Here is a 23,186-nt window from a genome sequence, read left to right on the forward strand (position 1 = left end):
GACCCTAAAAAATCCAAACTTGGTTTCAGTTATTAGCATATCTAGTTTGACTCAAGATTTGTGTGACAAGATTAACATTCTCTCCCATCTTTTATTCTTTTCAAAACAATGCCTTACCAATAAGAGAGTAGGAATAAAGGTGGAAGATATAGAACTGAAGAATAGGGTAAAAGGAAAAGTTGTTGAAATGAGACTAAAAGATATATATTACATGTTATTTTTGTTCGGCTTTGCTTGAACTAAATAGGATAAGGACTTATGGTAAAGATAAAGTTAAAGACATATATATATACATATGAAAAAGATAAAGTTCACATAGGTGCATATATGAGTCGCTTGGGAACTCTTCTCTTTATTCCTTCTCCTTGATCTGTTTAATTGTGACCTAGATAACAAAGTCTGTATGAGATTAAAATATAATTCACAATAGAGTCTATCAATGATTATTAAACCTTAATTACCAATTATTTTAATAGACCCCAACCTTATTTCAATTGGTGTGTAAATCTTGACTCGGAATATGTGATTCTTTTCAAACAATGTCTCGCTTATGAGAGTTGGGAGAAGGTGCGTTAAAAGAAATGAAGGAATAGGATAAAGTGAACTTGATGTAGACATTATACCTGGTTAGGCTAAGAATACGATTCTCTTAATTTCATGTTTTATTTTATAATTCAGATTTTGTTTTATTGCATTTAACAGTATACATGATATTATGCAATTTAAATATTTTAAATGATGTAGAAACATATTCACCATTTGATATATACATTATTAGATCTCCAAAATCTAATCTAGATAAAACCATCGTTTTATTTCACTTAAAATGAAATATTTTCTTTTAGTCGGTGAGTATGCACACCCAACAATGATCAGTACTATAAACACATAGCCAACTAGCTTGACAATACAGCCCATTACACTAAGATTATTATGACCCATTTAAATCCAAATTTCCAACAATTTGGCACAAAAGAACTAAGAGTGTGTTTGACATTGTGCCTTCATACATAAAAAGTGCACTTGTAAACTAGATCGTAAAGAATGGATAATTTGAGATTGTATTTTTAAATAATTGTGATTTTAAAGGCTTCACTATAACTTTAAAATGACACTTTTTGAAATCGCAAACTCAAACGAACCCTAAGAAGTCTGAGCTTGGTTTCAATTGTTAGCCTATCAAGCTTTACTCAAGATTTGTGTGACACGATTAACATTCTCTTCCATCTTTTATTCTTTTCAAAACAATGCCTTGCCTATAAGAGAGTAGAGATAAAGGTTGGAGGATATAGAACTGAAGAATAGGATAAAGGACTAAAAGATATATATTACATGCTATTTTTGTTCAGCTTTGCTTGAACTAAATAGGATAAGGACTTATTGTAAAGATAAAGTTAAAGACATATATAACTTTATAGGTGCATATATGAGTCGTGAACTTGGTGATTCTTCTCTTTATTCCTTCTCCTTAAGCTGTTTAATTGGGACCTGGATAACAAAGCCTTTATGAGATTAATATAATCGACAATAGAGTCTATCAATGATTATTAAGATCTAATTAAACCTTAATTACCAATTATTTTAATAGACGCCAACTTTATTTCAACTGGTGTGTAAAACTTGACTCGGAATATGTGATTCTTTTCAAACAATGGCTTGCTTATGAAATCAAGTTGGGAGATGGTACGTTGATAGAAATGAAGGAATAGGATAAAGTGAACTTGTTTTAGGCAGTATACTTGGTTAGGCTAGGAATAGGATCCTCTCAATTTCATGTTCTATTTTAGGGTTCAGATTTTGTTTAATTTCATTTAACAGTATACATGATATCATGCCATTTAAATATTTTAAATGACCTAGAAACATATTCACCATGTAGTATATCCATTATTAGATCTCTAAAATCTAATCTAGATAATATCATCGTTCTATTTCTGAAACTTCCCATCCAAAAATCAAGGGTGAAGTAAAAAATTAAAATCGATTATCCACATGACGCTACTTTTAAAACCTTAAACAAATAAGGCAGCAGAAAACTTGAATAATTTTTTCTTTTGAATTGAACTCATAAACATATACATGAAACTAACCAGAGCATCTATATCGTTATATAATATTACTACATCTCAATTACTAACACAATATACAAATTACTACAAATGAGGAGAAATTGACTTAGGCAAAGTCTGCACCTCCAAAGTACAACAAAGGAATTCCCTTCGATGTAACGACCCACCTCCAACAACACAATATTGTCCACTTTTGACTCCTCCGAACTAGACTTCTTAGGAGGTCACCCATCCTGGTATTATTCTCGCAGAAGCACGCTTAACTGCGAAGTTGTGATAGGTTCATGGCAATTACGGCTTTAAAACGCGTTATGTCAAGAATAATACAAATATACATATAAGCACATACTCATTTCCATACCTAGGCGATTTAGGACGTCACAATCATCTCCTCTTGAGACCCAGCGGGGACGCTGGCGACTCTCATGAGATCACCATATTCATGGGGTTCCAACAAGTGTGCCCGCTAGCAACCCTCATAGGCTTGTGCATGCTCCCTCCATTGTGACGTCTCATATCGCCTGGAAATGGGAATGTGCTTATATGTATCAACACATCCTTCTTGACACAACGCGTTTTAAAGTCGTGATGGTCATGAACCTATCAGAACTCCACAGTTAAGTGTGCTTCTGAGATAGTACTAGGATGGATGACCTTCTAGAAAGTCTGGTTCGAGAGAACCAAAAGCAAACAATATTGTGTTGTTAGAGTGGATCGTTTCAAATGGTATCAGAGCCATTGCTCAGCCTGAGATGGGGGAGCGTGAAGAAGCCCATGAGGGTTGCCAGCGGGCACTCGTTGGGACGTCAAAAATGAGGAGATCCCATGAGGGTCGCCAGCAGGGACGTTAAATCCCAAGAGGGGGTGATTGTGACTTCCCACATCGCCTGGAAATGATGATATGCTTATATGTATCAACGTACCCTTCTTAACACAACGCGTTTTAAAGCCATGATGACCATGAACCTATCAGAACTCTGTAGTTAAGCATGCTTCTGCGATAGTAGTACCAGGATAAGTGACCTCATTGGAAGTCTAGTTCAGGGGAACCAAAAGCAAACAATATTGTGTTGTTGGAGTGGGTCGTTACATTCAACAACCTCTAGGCTCGCACACAATCTACCGCACCACACCTAAACATGCAACACAACAACATCTACACGGTCTTAGTGTTAGCCACGTCTGCATAGGTAAAATTATGAGTCCACCACCTCAGCAGTATAAAACTGAAGTCTCAGCAATATAAAACTCACTAAGTTTTCGCATAGAACCGACATATACACATATTACTTTTATATTAAGTGGCTCAGCCATACACATATACAAGTATTCCTGCTTAGGAAACATTAGCATACAAGTACGTCTAAGCAAAAAACACTTGGCATCAAGCATAACTATACAACGATACAAGTATTTCCAAATTCTGGGAAACACAAGTATCTAGGCACAATCAAGCTTAGTGGCTTTAAAATATTTATGCAAACTAACCAAATATAAAAATATATATGCTCTTTTCCATTAAAACTCATATGCATATTAATACGTCTAACATGAAAACTAATACATATAATCATGAAAACATTTTAAACATCTCATAAATCAATGCTATGCATGCTTATCATTTATTTTCTTTGGTTTTTGTTTATGATGCCCCAAGGCTCTTTAACCCGGTGGTCTTAGACATGGTCTTTCCGATGCCCCGTGGCACTTTGCCTGTGGTCTTACACATACTTGTTCTAGATTCTGATGTTGATGCCTCGAGGCCTTCAACCTAGTGGTCTTATGTACATTATTTCTGTTTTGATTCCCTGGGGCTCTCTCTACCCGGTTGTCTTACACGTGATCTGCCAAGATATCTTTTAACCTTGGTCTTACGTTCAACGTCTATGATCTCGTTTCATGCTTATTCCCAAATCTTTATACATTTATATTTCATGCTTATGCTTTCAATACATAACTTTCTAATAAAAAATAAACATTTCATCAATTTATTTTCTCAACACAAATCACATAAAACATGTCTTATTTTCATAATACTTTAAAACTCAATTAAAACAACTATCAATTCATATAATTTATCTCTCAACTCCAGCAGGCAATAAAACGCTTCAAAACATAACTCAAAATCATACTTTCATACTATAATCTCAAATTACATGAACATCATTGTCATATCTCAACATATTTGAAGATATTGAAATCATCCAAAACACATAATCAACATATTGTCAATTCGATATAAAAACAACTTATCATTTTATTTCTATGAAATACTTAAAGCATAGTATCTTTTTCTCAGTGAGTAGAATATCCACCTATAGACCGCTTTGGACTCATGACTCGAATGCTCATCCTCGATCTAGTCACCTCGTACTATAATTGGAAGACTAGTTTTAGCCTCTAACCTCGTGTCACGTGCCTGCAATTAATTGCATCGTTAGACTCTATTAGACTTTCAATCCCTAGACCACACTTCACATACAGCTACTTGCATGCTCTCACATAGCATTACCCGCTTCTAAAGCTAACTAGGTACCTTAAGCTATTATTAGGCTAACCATTGGTCAATAACTAAATCGGGCTAACTATAATTCCATAGTCCCATTTATTTGATTACTTTACTATTTAATTTAATCATTTGCTTTCTATTACAACCTATTACTATTAACACTCATTTGTTTGATACTTTACTCACTTTTCTTCATATTCTACCCAAATTCCTTATACACCCTAACATTAACTAAGTCAACACACATAACCACCTCAACCAAGTCACACCTGTACTCGGCTATAATAACCCAACGTCTGAGGAAAATAACCAATAAGCAGCCTAGAACCAAGAACCCAACATACTCATTTGGTCACTTATAGAAAATTAAACCATCTATTCAATATTTACTCCCAAATCACTACGTGATACATGTGCATCCAGTCTTGTGAACATTTTCAAACTCTCCACTCAAATTCAAGCAACACAACTAATTCTTTCAATGCTTAGCATCAAGACAACAACCCCAAATCAGCCCCCATTCACAACCAAATTCCGTCAAAACCTCCCATCCTTGGCCAACACCATAAAATCAACATTTAACTAATTCAAAACCCAACTCCACCAGTACAAAATCAGTCAGCAAGATACCAATAAAACCTGTTAATCCACAATAACAAATCATCTCAAACAGAACCACAGAATCCTCAACCCAATCGGCCAAGACGCATAAATTACAGAAATTACATACTCAAAAGCCAAAACAACCGAAATCCATCATCAAGGCTAAGTATCAATTCAAAATCAATAACAACTCATTCTGTTAACCAAAACAAACATCAAGTAATTCCAGAATATCATATAACTGAAACAGGGAACACAACTAAGACAGGGGAATCGATCCAAACTTCCAAGAACCCACTGATTTGGCCAAGAATCACCAATCCAAAACACCCACTTCATATTTAAATAAGAATAACCCAAACGAATCAAATGAAGTAACTAGGATTACCTACTTGAGGATTTTCGTTTGAAGCTGAGAAGAACCACCGGAAATGCTAAAATTGGCAATGGAACAATCCTCCACCCAATCACCGGAAATCAGACTTTAACCCACCAGAAAAAGTTCTTCAGACTTAACCGGCGTCGTCAGCTCCGACCCACCGATGATCCACCGGAAAATCGGGTATCTCGGTCTCTGATCTCTGTCTCTGTCGCTGTTCGGTCGAGAAGAAAGAAGGAAGAGGAAAGAAGAGAAAAGAAACAAAAGCAATAATCGGGAGAAAGGAGGAGAAATGAGGAAAAGAAAGGAAAAGGCGTGCATTTTATTATTTTAATTCCATTATTTTATATTAAACTTATTTTATTCCAATCATATATAATAGTTTCATCTTATTAAATAAATATAATTTATTAAATACAGAATTATTTATTTATTTATTTGTCTTTACAATTTCACTTAAAATGCAATAATTTCTCTTAGCCGGTGAATATGTACACTCAACAATGATAAATACTATATTTCAAAAAAAAAAATAAAAAACAATGATAAATACTATAAACACATAGCCAACTAGCTTGAAAAAATAGTCCATTGCACTAAGATTATTAAGACCCATTTAAACCCAAATTCCCAACAATTTTGAGCAAAAGGACCAAGAGTATGTTTGACATTGTGATCTCGCACATAAAAAGTGAGATTTTAAACCAAAACTAAAAAATGGATAATTTGGAACTGTATTTTTAAATAACTGTGATTTTAAAGGCTAAACTGTAACTTTAAAATTACACTTTTTGAAATCGCAAGTCCAAACAAATCCTAGGAAGTCCAAGTTTGGTTTCAATTGTTAGTCTATCTAGCTTTACTCAAGATTTGTGTGACTGTGACACGATTAACATTCTCTTCCATATATTTTTTCTTTTCAAAACAATGCCTTGCCTATAAGAGAGTAGGGATAAGGGTTGGAAGATACAAAATTGAAGAATAGGATAAAGGGAAAAGATGGTGAAATGGGACTAAAAGATATATATTACATGCTATTTTTGTTCAGCTTTACTTAAACTAAATAGGATAAGGACTTATGGTAAAAATATAGTTGAAGACATATATGTACATATGAAAAAGATAAAGTTTAATTAGGTGCATATATCAGTCGTGAACTTGGGGCTCTCCTTTTTATTCCTTCTCCTTGATCTATTTAATTAAGACCTGGATAATAAAACATATATGAGATTAAAATATAATCGGTAATAAAGTCTATCAATGATTATTAAGATCTAATTAAACTTTAATTACCAATTATTTTAATAGACCACAGCTTAATTTCAACTTGTGTGTAAATCTTGATTCATGGAATATGTGATTCTTTTCTAGCTATGTCTTATGAAATTTGGGAGAAGGCACGTTGAAAGAAATGAAGGAATAGGATAAAGTGAGACTTGTTGCAGGCATTATAAAACTTTGCCAACATAGATTTGCAAAAGGCATAAACTCAACGAGATTTGTTTTTTGAATTTTCTTTTATTAATTAGTCATATTACTTATTTTAAATCATCTCATCTCTTTGTTCATTTTAGTTTATTTTTTTAATTAAAATTTCGTTCGGATGTCCGTCCGTCCGTCCTTCTGTACACAAGAAATGCCTTCCAGTGTCTAGAAAAAAAGAAAAAGGTGAAAAATGTGATATTCCTAGTGGAATAAATCTTTATTAAATAAAAAAATACACATCATGCACACGCTATTCTCGTTTAGTTCTGTTTTGAACAAATTATAACTTATCTGCACTTCTGATATTTGGAAAACCGAAAAAAAAATAAAAAAATAAAAAAATAAAAAAGAAGAAAAAGAAAAAGAAAAAAAAAAAAAAGAAAAAGAAAAAGAAAGATGATGGCTTCCCAACAACAGACCCAAATAAAGAAAAAAAAAAGATCCAATAATTATCTCAAGAAACTATAAAAGACGCGACCTCTATATTTTAGGCCAAAGTCAATAAATGGGCAACATAAAGCGGCTAAATCACCAAAATAGGAGAGACGGGTTGGGACATGACTTTTACGAGACCCTTCAACCCTACCCAAACCCCAAAAATGAACACGAATAATCACTTTAAAAGTTACTCCCTTCATTAGATTTTCTATCCAAATTCTTAGCCAAGTTTTTACTATGTCAGCGAATTGAGTCACCCACAACCACATAACGGTAAATGACAGCTATTGAGTTAAAACTTTTAGGGAAAACAATATATATATATATATATATATATATTTGAACTGCTATCTTTTTTGTAAAGTTCCCTCCAATGTTTTAATTTTTGTAATGTTCCTCCCAAATTTTCATTGAGATTGCAATATTCTATTATGTGATTCAAAATAAAAAAAAAAAAATTAATAAATAAAAAATGCCCTCCATAACATGAAAATTTAGGGGGAAAAATCATTTTTTTTTTTTTTTTTTATCTTATAAGAGTATTTTTGTCATTTTAGGTTAGAGAGAGAAATTCTAATCTCAATAGTAGATTCGCATGATATTAATTACAAAAATTAAAACATTGGAGAGAAATTGAACAAAAAAAAGAAAAAAAGAAATCATAATAGCTAGAAAAGGACAAATATAATTAACCCAAACTTTTATCTAGACTATGCTCAATAATCGGATTGTGGAAGGAACCAATGGTAAAGATATTTTTAACAGTTTGGTAGTTTCTTAAAGGACAAATGATACACTTACATTTCCTATATATCTCTTGTACATCTACATACAACCAAGTTTCAAATCTACCATTAAATTTGTGGGGTCCAATGTGAGTCCCATAAATCTAAAGGTAGATTTAAAAACGAAAGGTACAAGATATGTAAGTGTATCATTTCTCTTCTTAAAGACATGTGATAAAGAGAAAAAGTTCACATAGGTGGGCTATGTACTTGAGAACTATGTCAGTGATCCTCAATTAAAAGTACTTTAATACTCCGTTTGTTTTGGCGTAAAATGATTTTGACATTTTACGGTGTTTGGTATGGGCGAATATAATGGTCAACGGGAATCATTTTCAATTTGACCATAAAAGCTTCTAAAATTAAACGCTTCATTCTTGCACGCACGTTTGATATCCAATTGCCGGAATTTGGCAATAATAGGTCATCGGTCTAGCTAGCGCTGGAATCCGGCAACATACGGCCATCGAGAACCTGCCGGCGCTGGAATCCGGCGACAATCGGTCGCCATCGCCTTCGGACCAGATTCCGGCCATGGTCAGAAGCGGCCGCATCTGACCAAAATGGCTGGAATCCGGCCGACTCTTGCCGGATTCGGTCATTGATTCGGCTAGATCTGGCCAAAATGGCTTGGATTTGGCCAAAACTGGATGGATCCAGCCATTTTTCCGGCCGGCTCTGGCCAGATCCAGCCATTGATCCGGAGGAGAAAACTATACTCCTCCGGATCCCTCTTGACCCCTTGCTTCAGCCACTATCGCCATATGCCACCACAAATTTTGTCGAATCAAGAGGCTATCTATCAAGTGTGGAAACTTATGCAAGGAAGAGAAAACTATACTTAAAAAAATGTTAAACTACATTGGTCCTATATATAACATGGTAAATATGTAGGGAAGTGATAAATGCTGGTATGAAAAATCTCCATAATTTAATTTTGATAACGAGGGTTGTAATTTAAAGAAAACTACATATATGACAAGAATTCTTGGAAATCTTGATCATAAGATAAAGAAAAAACGGTATATATGCTCTAGTGATTATAAAAACACACATGCATCCGACTGAAAGATACATATTACATGCTATTTTTGATCAGTTCTTAGTTCTTCTCCGAAATAATTCTAACTTTTGAGTGTATTTACTTATAATTTGTCCCTAATTCCATACAATTTGCAATACCATAAATCGTATATATTATTTATGCATGTAACATTATGGATTCTATACAAGACCAACATCGATCTCACCGTAATAGGCAATATTTGATCAAATCCTCACTAAAGAACATGTAGTAATGGTTGGAATATAAATAATCATATATCTTCTTATAACTTTAAATAATGTAAATTTAGTTATTTAATCAATACTTTAACACTCATTTTTAATATGCAAGGCTCAACACATGTAATATTTAATTAAAATGAAGGGTAAATTGACGGAGACAGTGTTTGAAGTCAGGACCTCTACTCTAATATAATGTTAAATCACTACTTATCCTAAAAAATTAAGGTCAAAAGAAGAGTTCAATTATATTTAATCATTTCTCTTTAATCAATACTTTAGCACTATCAGCTCAATGTTTTGAGATAAGTTTAAGCAAATTAAAGAAATTAAAAACTTAAAAAAATTAATTTTCTTAAGTTTTTATTTTTATTTTTTATTTTTAAAATAAAACAAGGAAAAACCATGGGTGGCTCGGCAGCCAGCCCCTACAATTTGTTATAAGATATATCGGATACTTTATGCATAATATTGTGATATTGTGAATTTCATGTGTAAAGGGAATTTATTATCAAAGTATGGAGTTGTAAATTTTGGAGGAAGTATTTGAGCCTATTAAGGTATTAAGTGATTAAATTTACCTATGCTATAAGCTTAAACTTTCGGGACAAGTGGTGATTTAACATGATTTCAAAGCCAAAAGTTTTGAATTCTAACCTTGACGATGTCTTTTACCAACATTTTCAAATTTTACATATTTCAAAGTTGAGCCAAAAGGAATTTAAATAATGTAGAAACATATTTACTATGTAGTATATACATTATTAGATATCTGAAATCTAATCTAGATGATTTGATCGTTCTATTTCATTTAAAATGAAATATTTTCTATTAGCCGGTGGGTATGTACACTCAACAACGATAAATACTTATTTCAAAAAAAAAAAAAAAAAAAACAATGATAAATACTATAAACACATAGCCAACTACCTTGACAATACAGTCCATTGCACTAAGATTATTAGGACCCATTTAAACCCAAATGATACTTTTTAAAATTGCAAACTCAAACGGACCCTAAAAAGTCCAAGCTTGATTTCAATTGTTAACCTATGTAACTTGACTCAAGGTTTGTGTGACACGTTAGCATTCTCTTCCATCTTTTATTCTTTTCAAAACAATGCCTTGCGTACCTAAGAGAGTAGGGATAAAGGTTGGAGGATACAGAACAGGAAAAGAGGAAAAGATGGTGAAATGGGACAAAAAGATAGATATTACATGCTATTTTTGTTCAGCTTTACTTAAACTATATATGATAAGGACTTATGGTAAAGATAAAGTTAAAGACATATATATATATATATATATATATATATATATATATATATATATATATATATATATATATATATAAAAAAGATAAAGTTCACATGTGATTCTTTTTAGGCAATATATGTCTTGCTTATGGGAGTTGGGAGAAGGCACGATGAAAGAAATGAAGGTATAAGATAAAGTGAAGTTGTTTTTATTATTATTTTTTTTTTCTTTTATTAGTCATATGACTCATATTACTTATTTTAAATCATTTTATCTCTTTGTTCATTTGAGTTTATTTTTTAATTAGAATTTCGTACGGATGTCCGTCCGTCCTTATGTCCACAAGAAATGCCTTCCGGTGTCTAGAAAAAAGAAAAAAGCGCAAAAGGTAATATTCCTAGTGGAATAAATCTTTATCAAAAAAAAAAAAAACTGAAATATGACTAAAATAATAATCATCATGCACACGCTATTCCCGTTTTAACTTATCTTCACTTACAATATAACTTATCTTCACTTACATTCCAGTATTTATTTTTTTTTTTTTTTTTTTTTTTTTTTGGTGCAATAGAAAGATGGCACGAAACAAAAAAAAAAAAAAAAAAAAAAAAAAAAAAAAAATGATGGGCTCCCCAACAACATATCCAAACGAAGAAAAAAAAAAATTGACGAAATTGTAAACAAAAAATAAGCAATGGATTCAATAATTATCTCAAGAACCCATAAAATACGCAACCTCTATATATATTTTAGGCAAAAGCCAAGAAATGGGTGCATAAAGTGGTTAACAAATCACTAAAACAAGAGACACATGTAGAGACATGACTGTCACGAGACCCTTCAACACTACTCAAACTCCCAAAAAGAAACACAAATAATCACTTTAAAAGTTACTCCCTTCATTAGCATTTCTATCTAACTTGTTAACCAAGTTTCGACTATGTTAGCAAATTGAGTCACCCACAACCGCATAACGGTAAATGACAGTATAGCCTCCGGAAACTTTTAGCGAAAACTATATTTACTTGCTTCTAACTACTATCTTTTATTTGTACAGTCAATTTCAATGTTTTAATTTTTGCAATGTTTCTCTCAAATTATTGTTGAGGTTGCAATATTCCATTATGCAAAAAGATTTTTTTTAGGTGGGGGAATCATTTTTTATTATATGGATAGTATTTTTGTCATTTTAGATAAGAGATAGAGATATTTCAATCTCACTAGTAGATTTGCATGATATTGGAAAAAATTAAAACATCGGGGATAAATTGCAAAAAAAAAAAAAAAAAGGTTAAATAGGATATTGGTACATGTGGTTTAAAGTATTTATTTTTTGCTTCATGTGCTTCAATTTGTATTACAGATGATACATGTGTTTTGGAAAAAGACAGAAATGGTACCTCTATTAGCTTTTCCATCCAAAAACCAATGGTTGGATTCGTGTCAACTACTGAGAGTAGACACATACGTTTCATAAAACAGAAAATAAAAAACTTTAAAAATTAATTAAAAAAAATTGAAAATAATAAATACTTTTATTTTTTTTAGGTTTTATTATTTTCAATTTCTTATTAATTTTTAAAGTTTTTTATTTTACGTTTTTTAATTTTTTTACATTATGACACGTGTCTACTCTCAAGAGTTGACATGTGTCCAACCATTAGTTTTTGAACAGAAAAACTAATGGAGGTACCATCTCCTTCTCTTCCAAAAATTCAAGTACCATTTGTGATACGAATTGAAATACAAGGACAAAAAATAAAGTTTTTAAATCACAAATACTAAAAATGTATTTAATAATAATAAACCAATAATAACTAGAAAAGGGCAAATCAAAGTAACCTGTACTTTTATCTAGACCATGCTCAATAATCGGATTGTGGGAGGAACCAATGGTAAAGATCTCTTTATCAGTCCGGTAGTTTCTTAAAGACAAGTGACAAAGAGAAAGTCCACATAGGTGGGCCATGTACTTGATCTCTTCTCTTTATTCCTACCCTTTAGCTTTAAGGTATCACCCTTCTACATCACATGGCTAAAGAGCTCACCTCTATTGCAAGAAGTACATGAGATATTACTTGTGAATTGTGATTCAAACTTGTCTCGAATACCATTAAATATTAACAGCATTCCCATCCTATTTCTCTAAATTGTAACTAATAGCTTTTTTTTATTATTATTTTACTAAAAGCTTTTCAAATGCCATTATTTATTATTTCTCTATACTATTTAAGAGAAAGATAGAGAAAGTGATCGAGAGGGAGATAACTTTTTTTAAGTGCAAAAATTTTAAATTGAGATGTAGCTCAACTATATTGTAGAGTGCGGATGACTAATTGGATTTGGGGCTTTTAGGGGAGTTCTATCTAAATGTTAGATAGCAATTTATTTTAGCTAATTCAATACAAATGCTCTGACATCTAATTTAAACCAAAGACCCAATTATTTTGGACCAAAAACTTTTATAAATCTTAGGATTATTTGGGTGGAAAATAGTATTCTAAAATGATTAATTTTTCGTAGGATTGGTAAAACAAGTTACCGTGTCTAGTTCAGGTCAATCTGAACCCGGCACGATTAGCTAAATTGGTTGACACACGAAACCCGAACACGACATATTTATAAGAGTCATAAACGTGTCACCAACAGGTTGACCCGTTTATAAACGTATCATAAATGAGTCAACCCGTGTATGATCCGAACCCATTTAGCCTAAACCCAAATCCTATAACTTCATGTCAAATTCGCGGGTCGTATAAAAAATCGACAGCCCTAATTTCTTGTAATGTTTAAAACAATAATATGTTAAAATACAAAAAGATTAAGAATTACTTTCCGCCATTTTTGCTCGAGCAACAACAAAAAATCTGAAAATAAATAAATAAAATTAAAGAGGTGTCTTCTAATTAACCTATGGCCACTTATGCGTTGTAAATGGAATACACATATTCTACATTTATGGACTATGTGACGTCCCACATTGTCTGGGTATAAAAATGAGTATGTGCTTATATGTATATTCGTATCATTCTTAACACAACGCCTTTTAAAACCATGATGACCATGAATCTATCAGAACTTCGCAGTTAAGTGTGCTTTTGCGATAGTACCTGAATGAGTGACCTCTTGTGAAGTCTGATTTGGGAGAACAAAAAACGGATAATATTGTGTCATTGAGACGAGTCGTTATAGACTAGGTCAGTGATCCACAATTAAAAGTACTTTTTCTTAATTATTCCTCTCATAATAGAATAAAAAATAGGGTTAAATACCCCAGAGATACCTGAGTTTTACGTGTTTTTAAATTTAGTACTTAAGTTTCATTTTGTATCACAGGTAGTAACTGAATTTGGAAGAAAAAAACCCTAGGTAGTACCTGTCAGATTTCTCGTCCAAATTTCAACTTCTTGCCACGTGTCAACCGCTGAGGTTGACACGTGGCACCAAAAAAAAAAATTAAAAATTAAAAAATTAAAAAAATGATTAAAATTAAAAAAAGTTAAAAAAAAAAAAACTAAAAAAAGAAAAAAAAAAAAAAAAAAAAAGAGGGTGGCTGAGCCACCCCCCTTGGCCACCATGGGGGTGGCCGGTCTGGCCGGTCTGGGGTGGCCGAACCACCCCATAGGGGGTGGTTCGACCACCCCACAGTTGAAAAAAAAAATATATATATATTTGAAGGGTTTTGGCCCACGGGGGTGGCCGAACCACCCCCTAGGGCCACGGGGGTGGTTCGGCCACCCCCAATCCAGCCGGTCTGGGGGTGGCCGAACCACCCCCATGGCCCTAGGGGGTGGTTCGGCCACCCCACAGTTGAAAAAAAAAAAAAAAAAAATTGAAGGGTTTTGGCCCTAGGGGGTGGTTCGGCCACCCCACAGTTGAAAAAAAAAAAAAAAAAAAAGATTTGAAGGGTTTTGGCCCTAGGGGGTGGCTCGGCCACCTCCTAAGGCCACGGGGGTGGTTCGGCCACCCCCTAGGGCCAAAACCCTTTAATTTTTATTTTTTTTTCAACTGTGGGGTGGCCGAACCACCCCCAAACCGGCTAGACCAGCCAAGGGGGTGGCTGGGCCCCCTCCTTGGCCAAAATGGGCCACCCCCATGGTGGCCAAGGGGGGTGGCTCAGCCACCCCTCTTTTTTTTTTTTTTTTCTTTTTTTCTTTTTTTTTTTTCTTTTTTCATTTTTTTAATTTTAATCATTTTTTTAATTTTTTAATTTTTTAATTTTTAATTATTTTTATGTGGTGCCACGTGTCAACCTCAGCGGTTGACACGTGGCGAGAAGTTGAAATTTGGACGAGAAATCTGACAGGTACTACCTGTGATACGAAATGAAACTGAGGTACTAAATTTAAAAACACGTAAAACTCAGGTACCTCTAGGGTATTTAACCCTAAAAAATAAGAATAAAGTTAATTTCAATTATGATTCCAGAAATATTTTTTTTAAAAAAAAAAAAATTGAATAAATTACCAAACACTTTAATTTGTGTCTAGTTAAAGTGTTTGTGGCACGTGGGCCACACTTTAATAGTTAAAAGATTATAGCATTTGCTTGGTAATACTATAATTAAAGAGAACCTATGTTCTCCTTAAGTCCTCTCAAAATTAATATAACTTTTAAAATTACTATTAGATCAAAATTTAATAATAATCTGTCACACATTTTCAATTGTAATTTTAAAAGCAACGCCAATTTTAAAAGAACTAAAAAGAACACATGATCTTCTTTTTTTAGTATTACAAGTCATGAGCTAGTACGTACTTTTTTCTTTTTTTTTTTTCTTTTTTTATCACCAAGTGCTCCATTTGCTTGTAGAACAATTATCAAGGACAAGGTAGGGAATAGAGAGAACTTTGGGACCAGCTGACATGGCACTGTCGGTGCACTGAGGCTATTTATGTCACTGAGCGGCGAATACAAGCACTTGGTCTTTGAGATATACAACTTTCTCAAACTTCATATCAAATCTATCTAGATAACGACAAAACTGGAGATTCAAAATTCACTTCCCTATTCTTTGCATTAGTTTTCTCAGCAATCCGAAACCGAAAGAGGTACGTGGTTGTTCCTTTTTATGTTCTATATATATATATAAGGGCTACCATACGTACAACAATATTGTATTTATGCAATCCTTGTGTTTATAGTATGTCCATAAATTAAGTTCGTCTTCACTGTTGTTGTTGTTGTTGTCATTTTTATAATTTATTTTAGTCTATGTGTGGATACAATTATTCTTATAGAAAGCTGTTAACAAAATATATATATTCAATTGAACTATTAGGGAGATGACTTTTGATGAGACCATAGTATATTGAGACATCATACAATTAATCTAAAAGTTTGAAGTCTATAAATTTGGGCCCAACCATATATACTATATCAACAATTCACACTTCTTATATCTTTCCAACGTGAGACTCTATCCTTTTACACTTAAACTTGTATGCTCAATAAATATCTCTCCATCTCATATGTGAGTCCATCATCACATTTTTATATTTCCTCTCAAACTGAAGCCTTTGATCTATGTTATGGACTCTCCCCAAGATCACATGTGGGCTATGTGGGTTTTTGTTTGTGTCACATATCTTTGTCCCTACTTCATGGTCTCTCATTTGTTTGTTGTGCTATGAACCTTTTTTTTTTTTTCCTTCTCCATGGGACGATTTTCCATACTCATAGCTTGCACCCTCTCTATTTCTACTCCAGAAACCCTTATACAAACTCATGCCATGAACCTTTATCCTTTACTCCAAGGATGTTCATTTATGCTCTGACCTTACGCCTTTTTTTCTGTACTCCAGAGACCTTTGTTTCTACATGCACCACTCCGGCCACTATTCCGCACACCACCACCATTGGTTCTGATACCATTTGTAAGGGAGATTGATACACATGGGAGTGTTTTTGGTATGCCTATAATATAACATATTGAGATACCACACAACTAACCATGTTATATTAATTACTCACACTCACACATGTATACTCAACATAAACCAAAATTGAACAATTATCTTGTGTAATGTTAAATCACTACTTTAAGTTTAAGCATGAATATTCAATTGAAGTGAGAGTTGATCAATTACAACAACAATGTTCGAACTTAAGACCTTTGCTTTGATACCAAAATGAACAACCAGTTGTCTAAAAAGCTTAAGCTAATAGAAAATTATCAATTTAATTATCTAATTATTACTTTAACACTCTCTCACATGTGAGCTAGACAACATATGAACTATTTTATTAAAATGGGGGTAAAAATTTAATTTATATTCTAGCACTCTCCCTTAATAAATGAGGATCAATACGTAAAATATTTAATTGAAAATTGAAGATGAATGATGGAGACAATGTTCAAATTCAGAACCTTTACTCTGATTTCATATTAAGTCTCCATTATTACCGAAATGTTAAGCTGATAAGAAATTATTAATTTAATCATTTGATTAATATTCTAACATGCAGTCAACGACTCTTACCAACTATTCTATTGAGTATTCATGTTTTAACTATCATAAATAGCTATATATACATCGAATTGTCGTTCAAAATAGCATAATATAAACCTTTGAGTAATGATAGAAAACATATTTTTATCTCATAATTATTCCATAATGCTGACATGGCAATTCCAACTAGCCCATGGATTTTATTTATTTATTTATTTTTTAAAAAAACAAATATTAATCTAAGGGTTGGTTGAAATTACCATATCAACATTGTGGCAGAGCCAACTAGATACATGTTGAGGCATAAGAGTATCCCTAGTTAGTGAACTCTTTATTCTTTAGCTAAAATCTGGCTAAAAAAATTCATATTTTTTAATTTAAATAACAACTTTACAAAAACATCACACAATAAACTCTCTAAATGTAACTATATTCTATTTAAATATTATTTTTATTCTAGCTTTATGAGAGAAAAAAGTGAGAAAATGAATATAAAAATGTATGAAAATAAGATAAAGATGAAAATTGTTTCTCCAAATATGGAGTACAATTCTGATATAAGGATTATAATAGAGAATGAAAAGAGTGCTTGATAGATGATGGTTTTTGTGAATTTTAGCCAAAATTTGGCTAAACATCCCTTTTGGAGAGCTCAATTGGAATGTTTTAAAGCGATAAGTTTAAGTGTAGTATTTTCTTATATTTAATTTTTTTAAAAAATTTTACTTTTCATATTATATTTTATTTAAAAATTATTCTTTACGCTTTTTGAGATACAAAATTACTAATTAAATTTATATATTTAAGACTTTACATATTACTGACAAATTAATTGAAATTGGTGTTGCCACCTTAAAGAAATGCATGTTGGACTTTCATGAAAATGAAAATGAAAATGAGATACCAAACTATTGAAAATTCCAAGAATTTATATATGTTGGGAAATTTATGGCGTTTGAAGCCCTAATTATTAATTTTCACAAAAAGTCCATTCTTTTTGATCGTGAATTGCACACATCAGAAGAAATTGAATGATTACATGTCTAGGGTCAACGAATTCCCACTTTCAAGTCAATCTAGAGATTTTTTAAGGCTTTCATATTGTAGAATTGATTTTTTACCGCAATTGAGAGATTTAATTAGAGATAATTTATTAACTTTATACAATATTAGAGTTTTATTTATTTATTTATTTTTAAAGAACTTTTATTGTACAATTATCAATGGAGGTCTTAATTAGAGATTATTTATTAATTTTTTTTTTACCATATTCGAGCCTTTTAGAAAATATATATATATATATATATTATTGTACACTTATTAACTTATTAATCGGAGACCTTAGGCAACCGCCTAAATTGCCTAAGGATTAAGATGTCACTGCATTGTATATAACAACCCTAGAAAAAATGTTAGCTACATTTCTACTATATATATATATATATATATATTTTATTGTACACTTATTAACTTATTAATCGGAGACCTTAGGCAACCGCCTAAATTGCCTAAGGATTAAGATGTCGCTGCATTGTATAAAACGACCCCAAGAAAAATGTTAGCTACATTTCTACTATCATCTCAAAATTACTCGTTAATTTAAAATTTTCCTAAAATTTCTTATAAAGTCCAATTTCACGTATTAATGTATTAATCATGTGTGACTTAGCACTCATGACTATTTTTATAAATCACCCACTCTATATCGGCTAGTACTTCTCATTTTTTTAATATGAAACATGAGTATATTTACATTAAGAAATAGTTATGAGATAAAAATATAGTTTCTAGTATTAGTCTAAATCTCCCTCTCCTGGTTTTGTTTTAGCAACTTAAAAACTAACACTTAAAAGTTCTCTTCAACAGGGTGAAAGAAAGGAGAAAGAAGATTAAGCAACCAAATGAAGAATATGTTTAAGTCAATGCTTAATCCACCCACGGAGTTCTATGATAAATGGAACGTCCAAAGTTTCGTTCTGTTAAGTCTCTCACTACAGGCCATTCTAATTTTATTTGCACCATTCAGAAAGCGAACAGGCCATGGGATGGTAGTCTTTCTGATTTGGGTAGCTTACTTGCTTGCCGATTGGGCTGCTAACTTTGCAGTGGGACTTATTTCAAACAGTCAAAAAGATATTCGCCAAAGAAATCCTCGTGAACCTGATGTTCATGCTGACATTCTAGCATTTTGGGCTCCCTTTCTTTTGTTGCACCTTGGTGGTCCAGATACCATAACTGCTTTTGCTCTCGAGGATAATGCCCTCTGGCTAAGGCACTTGGTTGGGCTCATAAGCCAGGTTGCTGCTGCTTTCCTTGTCTTTCGTCAATCCTTTCCCAAAAACAAGTTATGGGTATCTACTGTCCTTCTGTTTGTTGCAGGAATCATCAAGTATGCTGAGCGAACACGTGCTTTATTTCTTGCAAACCTGGCTAAATTTCGGAAAAGGAAGCTTGAAGCACCTGACCCAGGGCCTAACTATGCAAAAATCATGGAGGAATACTCTTCGAAGAAACATGATGCAAAACTCCCAGCCCAGATAGAATTGATACCAGAACCTAATAAAGAATCCAGGACTAAACGCCGTTATGCAGTCGATGAAGGCGAGCTAGATGATCTTTCGGTGGTGAAACATGCTTATCATTTCTATGAAATCTTCAATGGTCTCATCGTGGATCTAATCTTTAGCTTCCGCGAGCGAGATGAGAGCCGACTGTTTTTCCAGAACAGAACCCCGGACGATGCCTTTAAAGTGCTAGCGGTTGAACTCAACTTCATTTATGAAGTTCTGTATACGAAGGTTGTCGTGGTGCATTCAGGGCTTGGATACTCTGTCCGGTTTGTATCCTGGTGTGTGGTTGTGGCAGCCCTTTCAACCTTCTATTCAATAGATAAGAAAAGTTTTCATCACAAGATTGATATTGGAATTACCTACACCTTGTTCTTTGGTGCCATAGCCTTGGATACAATTGCTCTCTTTATGCTGGCTTTCTCTGATTGGACTGCTGCTTCCATCCAGAAGTCATCGAGGGGTAATATGTTTACAGCCGCTATAAAGAATCGCTTCCGCCCTCTCCTCCGCCCTCTCCTCCAATGCTATCTCAAACTCAAGAGGATAAACTGGCCGCTGCCGACAGATACAAAATCAACAACTAGATTGGGACGGGCTCGACAATGCTTGGGACATCCTAGTCAATGGTTGGGATGGGCTAGAGAAATCCTATTCCGGAGGTGGTCTGAATCTCTATCTCAATACAACTTGATAGATTATTGTTTGAAAGAACGTCAGAAAAAGAAAGCTACACTCGATTGTTTTGGCCGTAAGGCCCTTACATGGACTGGTCTCATTGAAAAAATGGACCTTAAGGATTTGTACGATATGATGAAATATGTGACCAAGACACGACTTACAAGAGAACTATGGAATTTCATCTTTGAGCAGCTGAAAATGAAATCGGATCTCGGAGATGATCCTGACACTGCAAAGAAGATATGTTCAGCCCGTGGAGAATGGGTTCTACAGAATACTGAATGGGCTATTGAGAGTAGAACCTTGATGCAATGTATTCTCGACGTTGATTATGATCAGAGCCTTATTTTATGGCATATTGCTACAGATCTTTGCTATTATAATAATGAGAGTCCTAAGAGCGATGAAGACAGTAAAAATCGTCGTGAAATTTGTAAAATGCTTTCGGATTATATGTTATATCTTCTAATTATGCAGCCTACTATGATGTCTGCTGTAGCAGGTATTGGCGAAATAAGATTCCGCGATACATGTGCCGAGGCCAAAGAATTCTTCACCAGAAAGCAACCAAAAGGAGTATCAGAAGAAGATCATAAACGGGCATGCAAAACGATCCTTGATGTAAATACTGATGTCAAACCTGTTGATTTGAAGGGTGACAGAAGCAAATCTGTGCTGTTTGATGCATGTATTCTCGCCAAAGAGCTAGAAAAGTTGGACTGGCAGAAGAGATGGGGTGTAATGAGTGAAGTGTGGGTGGAATTGTTGTCTTATGCTGCAAGCCATTGCAGGGCCAATACCCATGCTGCTCAACTAAGCAAAGGAGGAGAGCTTATCACATTTGTCTGGTTATTAATGGCTCATTTTGGTATAGGGGATCAGTTCCAAATAAATGAGGGCCATGCAAGAGCAAAATTGAATGTGGGTAAGTAAACTGGTCAATCCAATGGCTTCTTTCTATGTATTACCTTTTTCTTTTTTCTTTTTCTTCCTTTTTTTAATTTGGAGGATGGGCTTAATATTTTGCTGTATCTTTCTTTCTTTTCTTTTCTTTTTTTTTTCCCTTCCGCTAGGAATGGAGATGTTTGTGATGTACGCGTATGTGAAAACACTAATATATCTAATAAGTTCCGTAGCTAATAAGTTTATTTTTTGCAAGAACTTGGGCAAATTCATGTGGCAAATTTCACGCACTTTCAAAAGGATGGATTGAGATCACTTTCAATGAATGGGACTGCAATTCTCTCTATCCTGAATATTGTTTTGGAATGTACAACATGATCTCTATATGTCAATCACGTAAAAAATAGACTTTTGAATCTTATTTTTCAAAACACCCCATGATCAAATTAAATCGGATGGCGGTGCAACCACCCTGATCTCCTCCTGCCACTCGTAAGTTTTTTTTAATAATATACAAGTTCTCAAAATATTCTTACAATAATGTGTGAAATTTTTTATAAAAAAATGTTTTAAATTTTGGAAAGTGTTTTTATGTTGTTTTGAGTTCTTTCTTAATGCATTTGAGTAAACAAAAGAAAAAGAAAAAAACTTGAAACCTTCAGTGTCTTGGAAAATTTCAAATTATAGAAATCCTAAAGATCGATCTTAGAATATATATATAAAGGAGAAATTCTGATATTACTAGAAAAACCTAAAAATAAAACAAAATAAGATCCTAGTTTCCATTAAAATTTAAAGAAAATAACTTATCTACATCAAAAAATATATATAGATTAATAGATGCTTTGGATTTAAAAGTTTTGTGCAAAAGGAACGAGCTGATCAAGAAAACATAATTATGCTTTAATTGATAGTCAAACACAAATTCCCATTCACTAAATGGGGATACTCTAATTAATTTAGCTATGAAAGAAGCTGATGATGACACCTAAAATATATATTATTAAGGAAGAAATGCTTTCAGTTGGTACGGAAAAAACGTTTTATATATATAATGAAAGATAAACTATTTTATGCTCTGAATTAAATTATATAGTATACCACGTACGGTGTACCTAGTATCATAATATTTAAACCTTGATCATAGTGTGGACCAACCGGGCCAACTGACCTCTTCCATGGCTTTGGTTGACCTCTAGCTCCATAATTATTAAGACCCAAGTAAACCACAGTTTTTATCTTTAAAAAAAAAAAAAAAAAAAGTGTAAACCCCATTTTCCAATTATTTTGGACAAAACACCTGTAAACCCACTATAGATTTCAATTGATGGCATAACTTAGCTACAGGGGCGGATCCATTAAGGGCCAGGGGCCTAGCCCCCAAGATTTTTTTCCAAAATTTTTTTTTAAAAAAAAAAAAAAAAAAATTAAAATTAAGATTTTACCCATAATTTTTTTTTTTTTAGTTTTGCCCCTCCTAATTTTATTTTTTCAATTTAACCCCCCAAATTGTAAGTTTGGTCCGCCACCGCTTAGCTGGATTGGAATCCCCTGCTCAAGCATGGCTTTTCTGTTTGAATAGAATATTCCCTTCTAAAAAATTGTTATCCAAAAACAAGGGACGAAGGTTTTAACAAGATCCAAATTATCAAAAATTCCAATCCCTATCTTTAGTCCATTTGGCCATGCAATTCTATAGGTTGAAAGTGTATTTTTGAACAAAATTAAAGAAAATATCTCTGTTGAATCCAATTTTGAAAAGAATAATGCTATT

General features: G+C 33.1%; 1 protein-coding gene and 1 long non-coding RNA gene across 3 annotated transcripts; one reads left to right on the top strand and one right to left on the bottom strand.

Moving 5' to 3' along the window:
* Positions 1–2,037: 2,037 nt before the first annotated feature.
* LOC133867583 (uncharacterized) lies at positions 2,038–5,845 on the bottom strand. Of its 2 annotated transcripts, none has more exons than XR_009900114.1 (2): positions 5,574–5,845; positions 2,038–3,202 (listed from the first exon to the last, which is right to left on the bottom strand). It is a non-coding gene; the product is annotated as an uncharacterized LOC133867583 (long non-coding RNA). The 2 variants fall into 2 exon arrangements; XR_009900113.1 differs by having other exon boundaries at positions 5,570–5,845.
* Positions 5,846–15,741: 9,896 nt separating this feature from the next.
* On the top strand, positions 15,742–21,635 carry LOC133869446 (uncharacterized). The gene is made up of 2 exons (XM_062306452.1): positions 15,742–15,860; positions 19,128–21,635. Exon 2 carries the CDS (start codon positions 19,163–19,165, stop codon positions 21,440–21,442), a length of 2,280 nt encoding a protein of 759 aa, XP_062162436.1. The 5' UTR covers positions 15,742–15,860; positions 19,128–19,162; the 3' UTR covers positions 21,443–21,635.
* Positions 21,636–23,186: the final 1,551 nt, after the last annotated feature.

The sequence above is a fragment of the Alnus glutinosa genome, chromosome 5 (genome assembly GCF_958979055.1).
Source record: "Alnus glutinosa chromosome 5, dhAlnGlut1.1, whole genome shotgun sequence".
NCBI classification, from domain to species: Eukaryota; Viridiplantae; Streptophyta; class Magnoliopsida; order Fagales; family Betulaceae; genus Alnus; species Alnus glutinosa.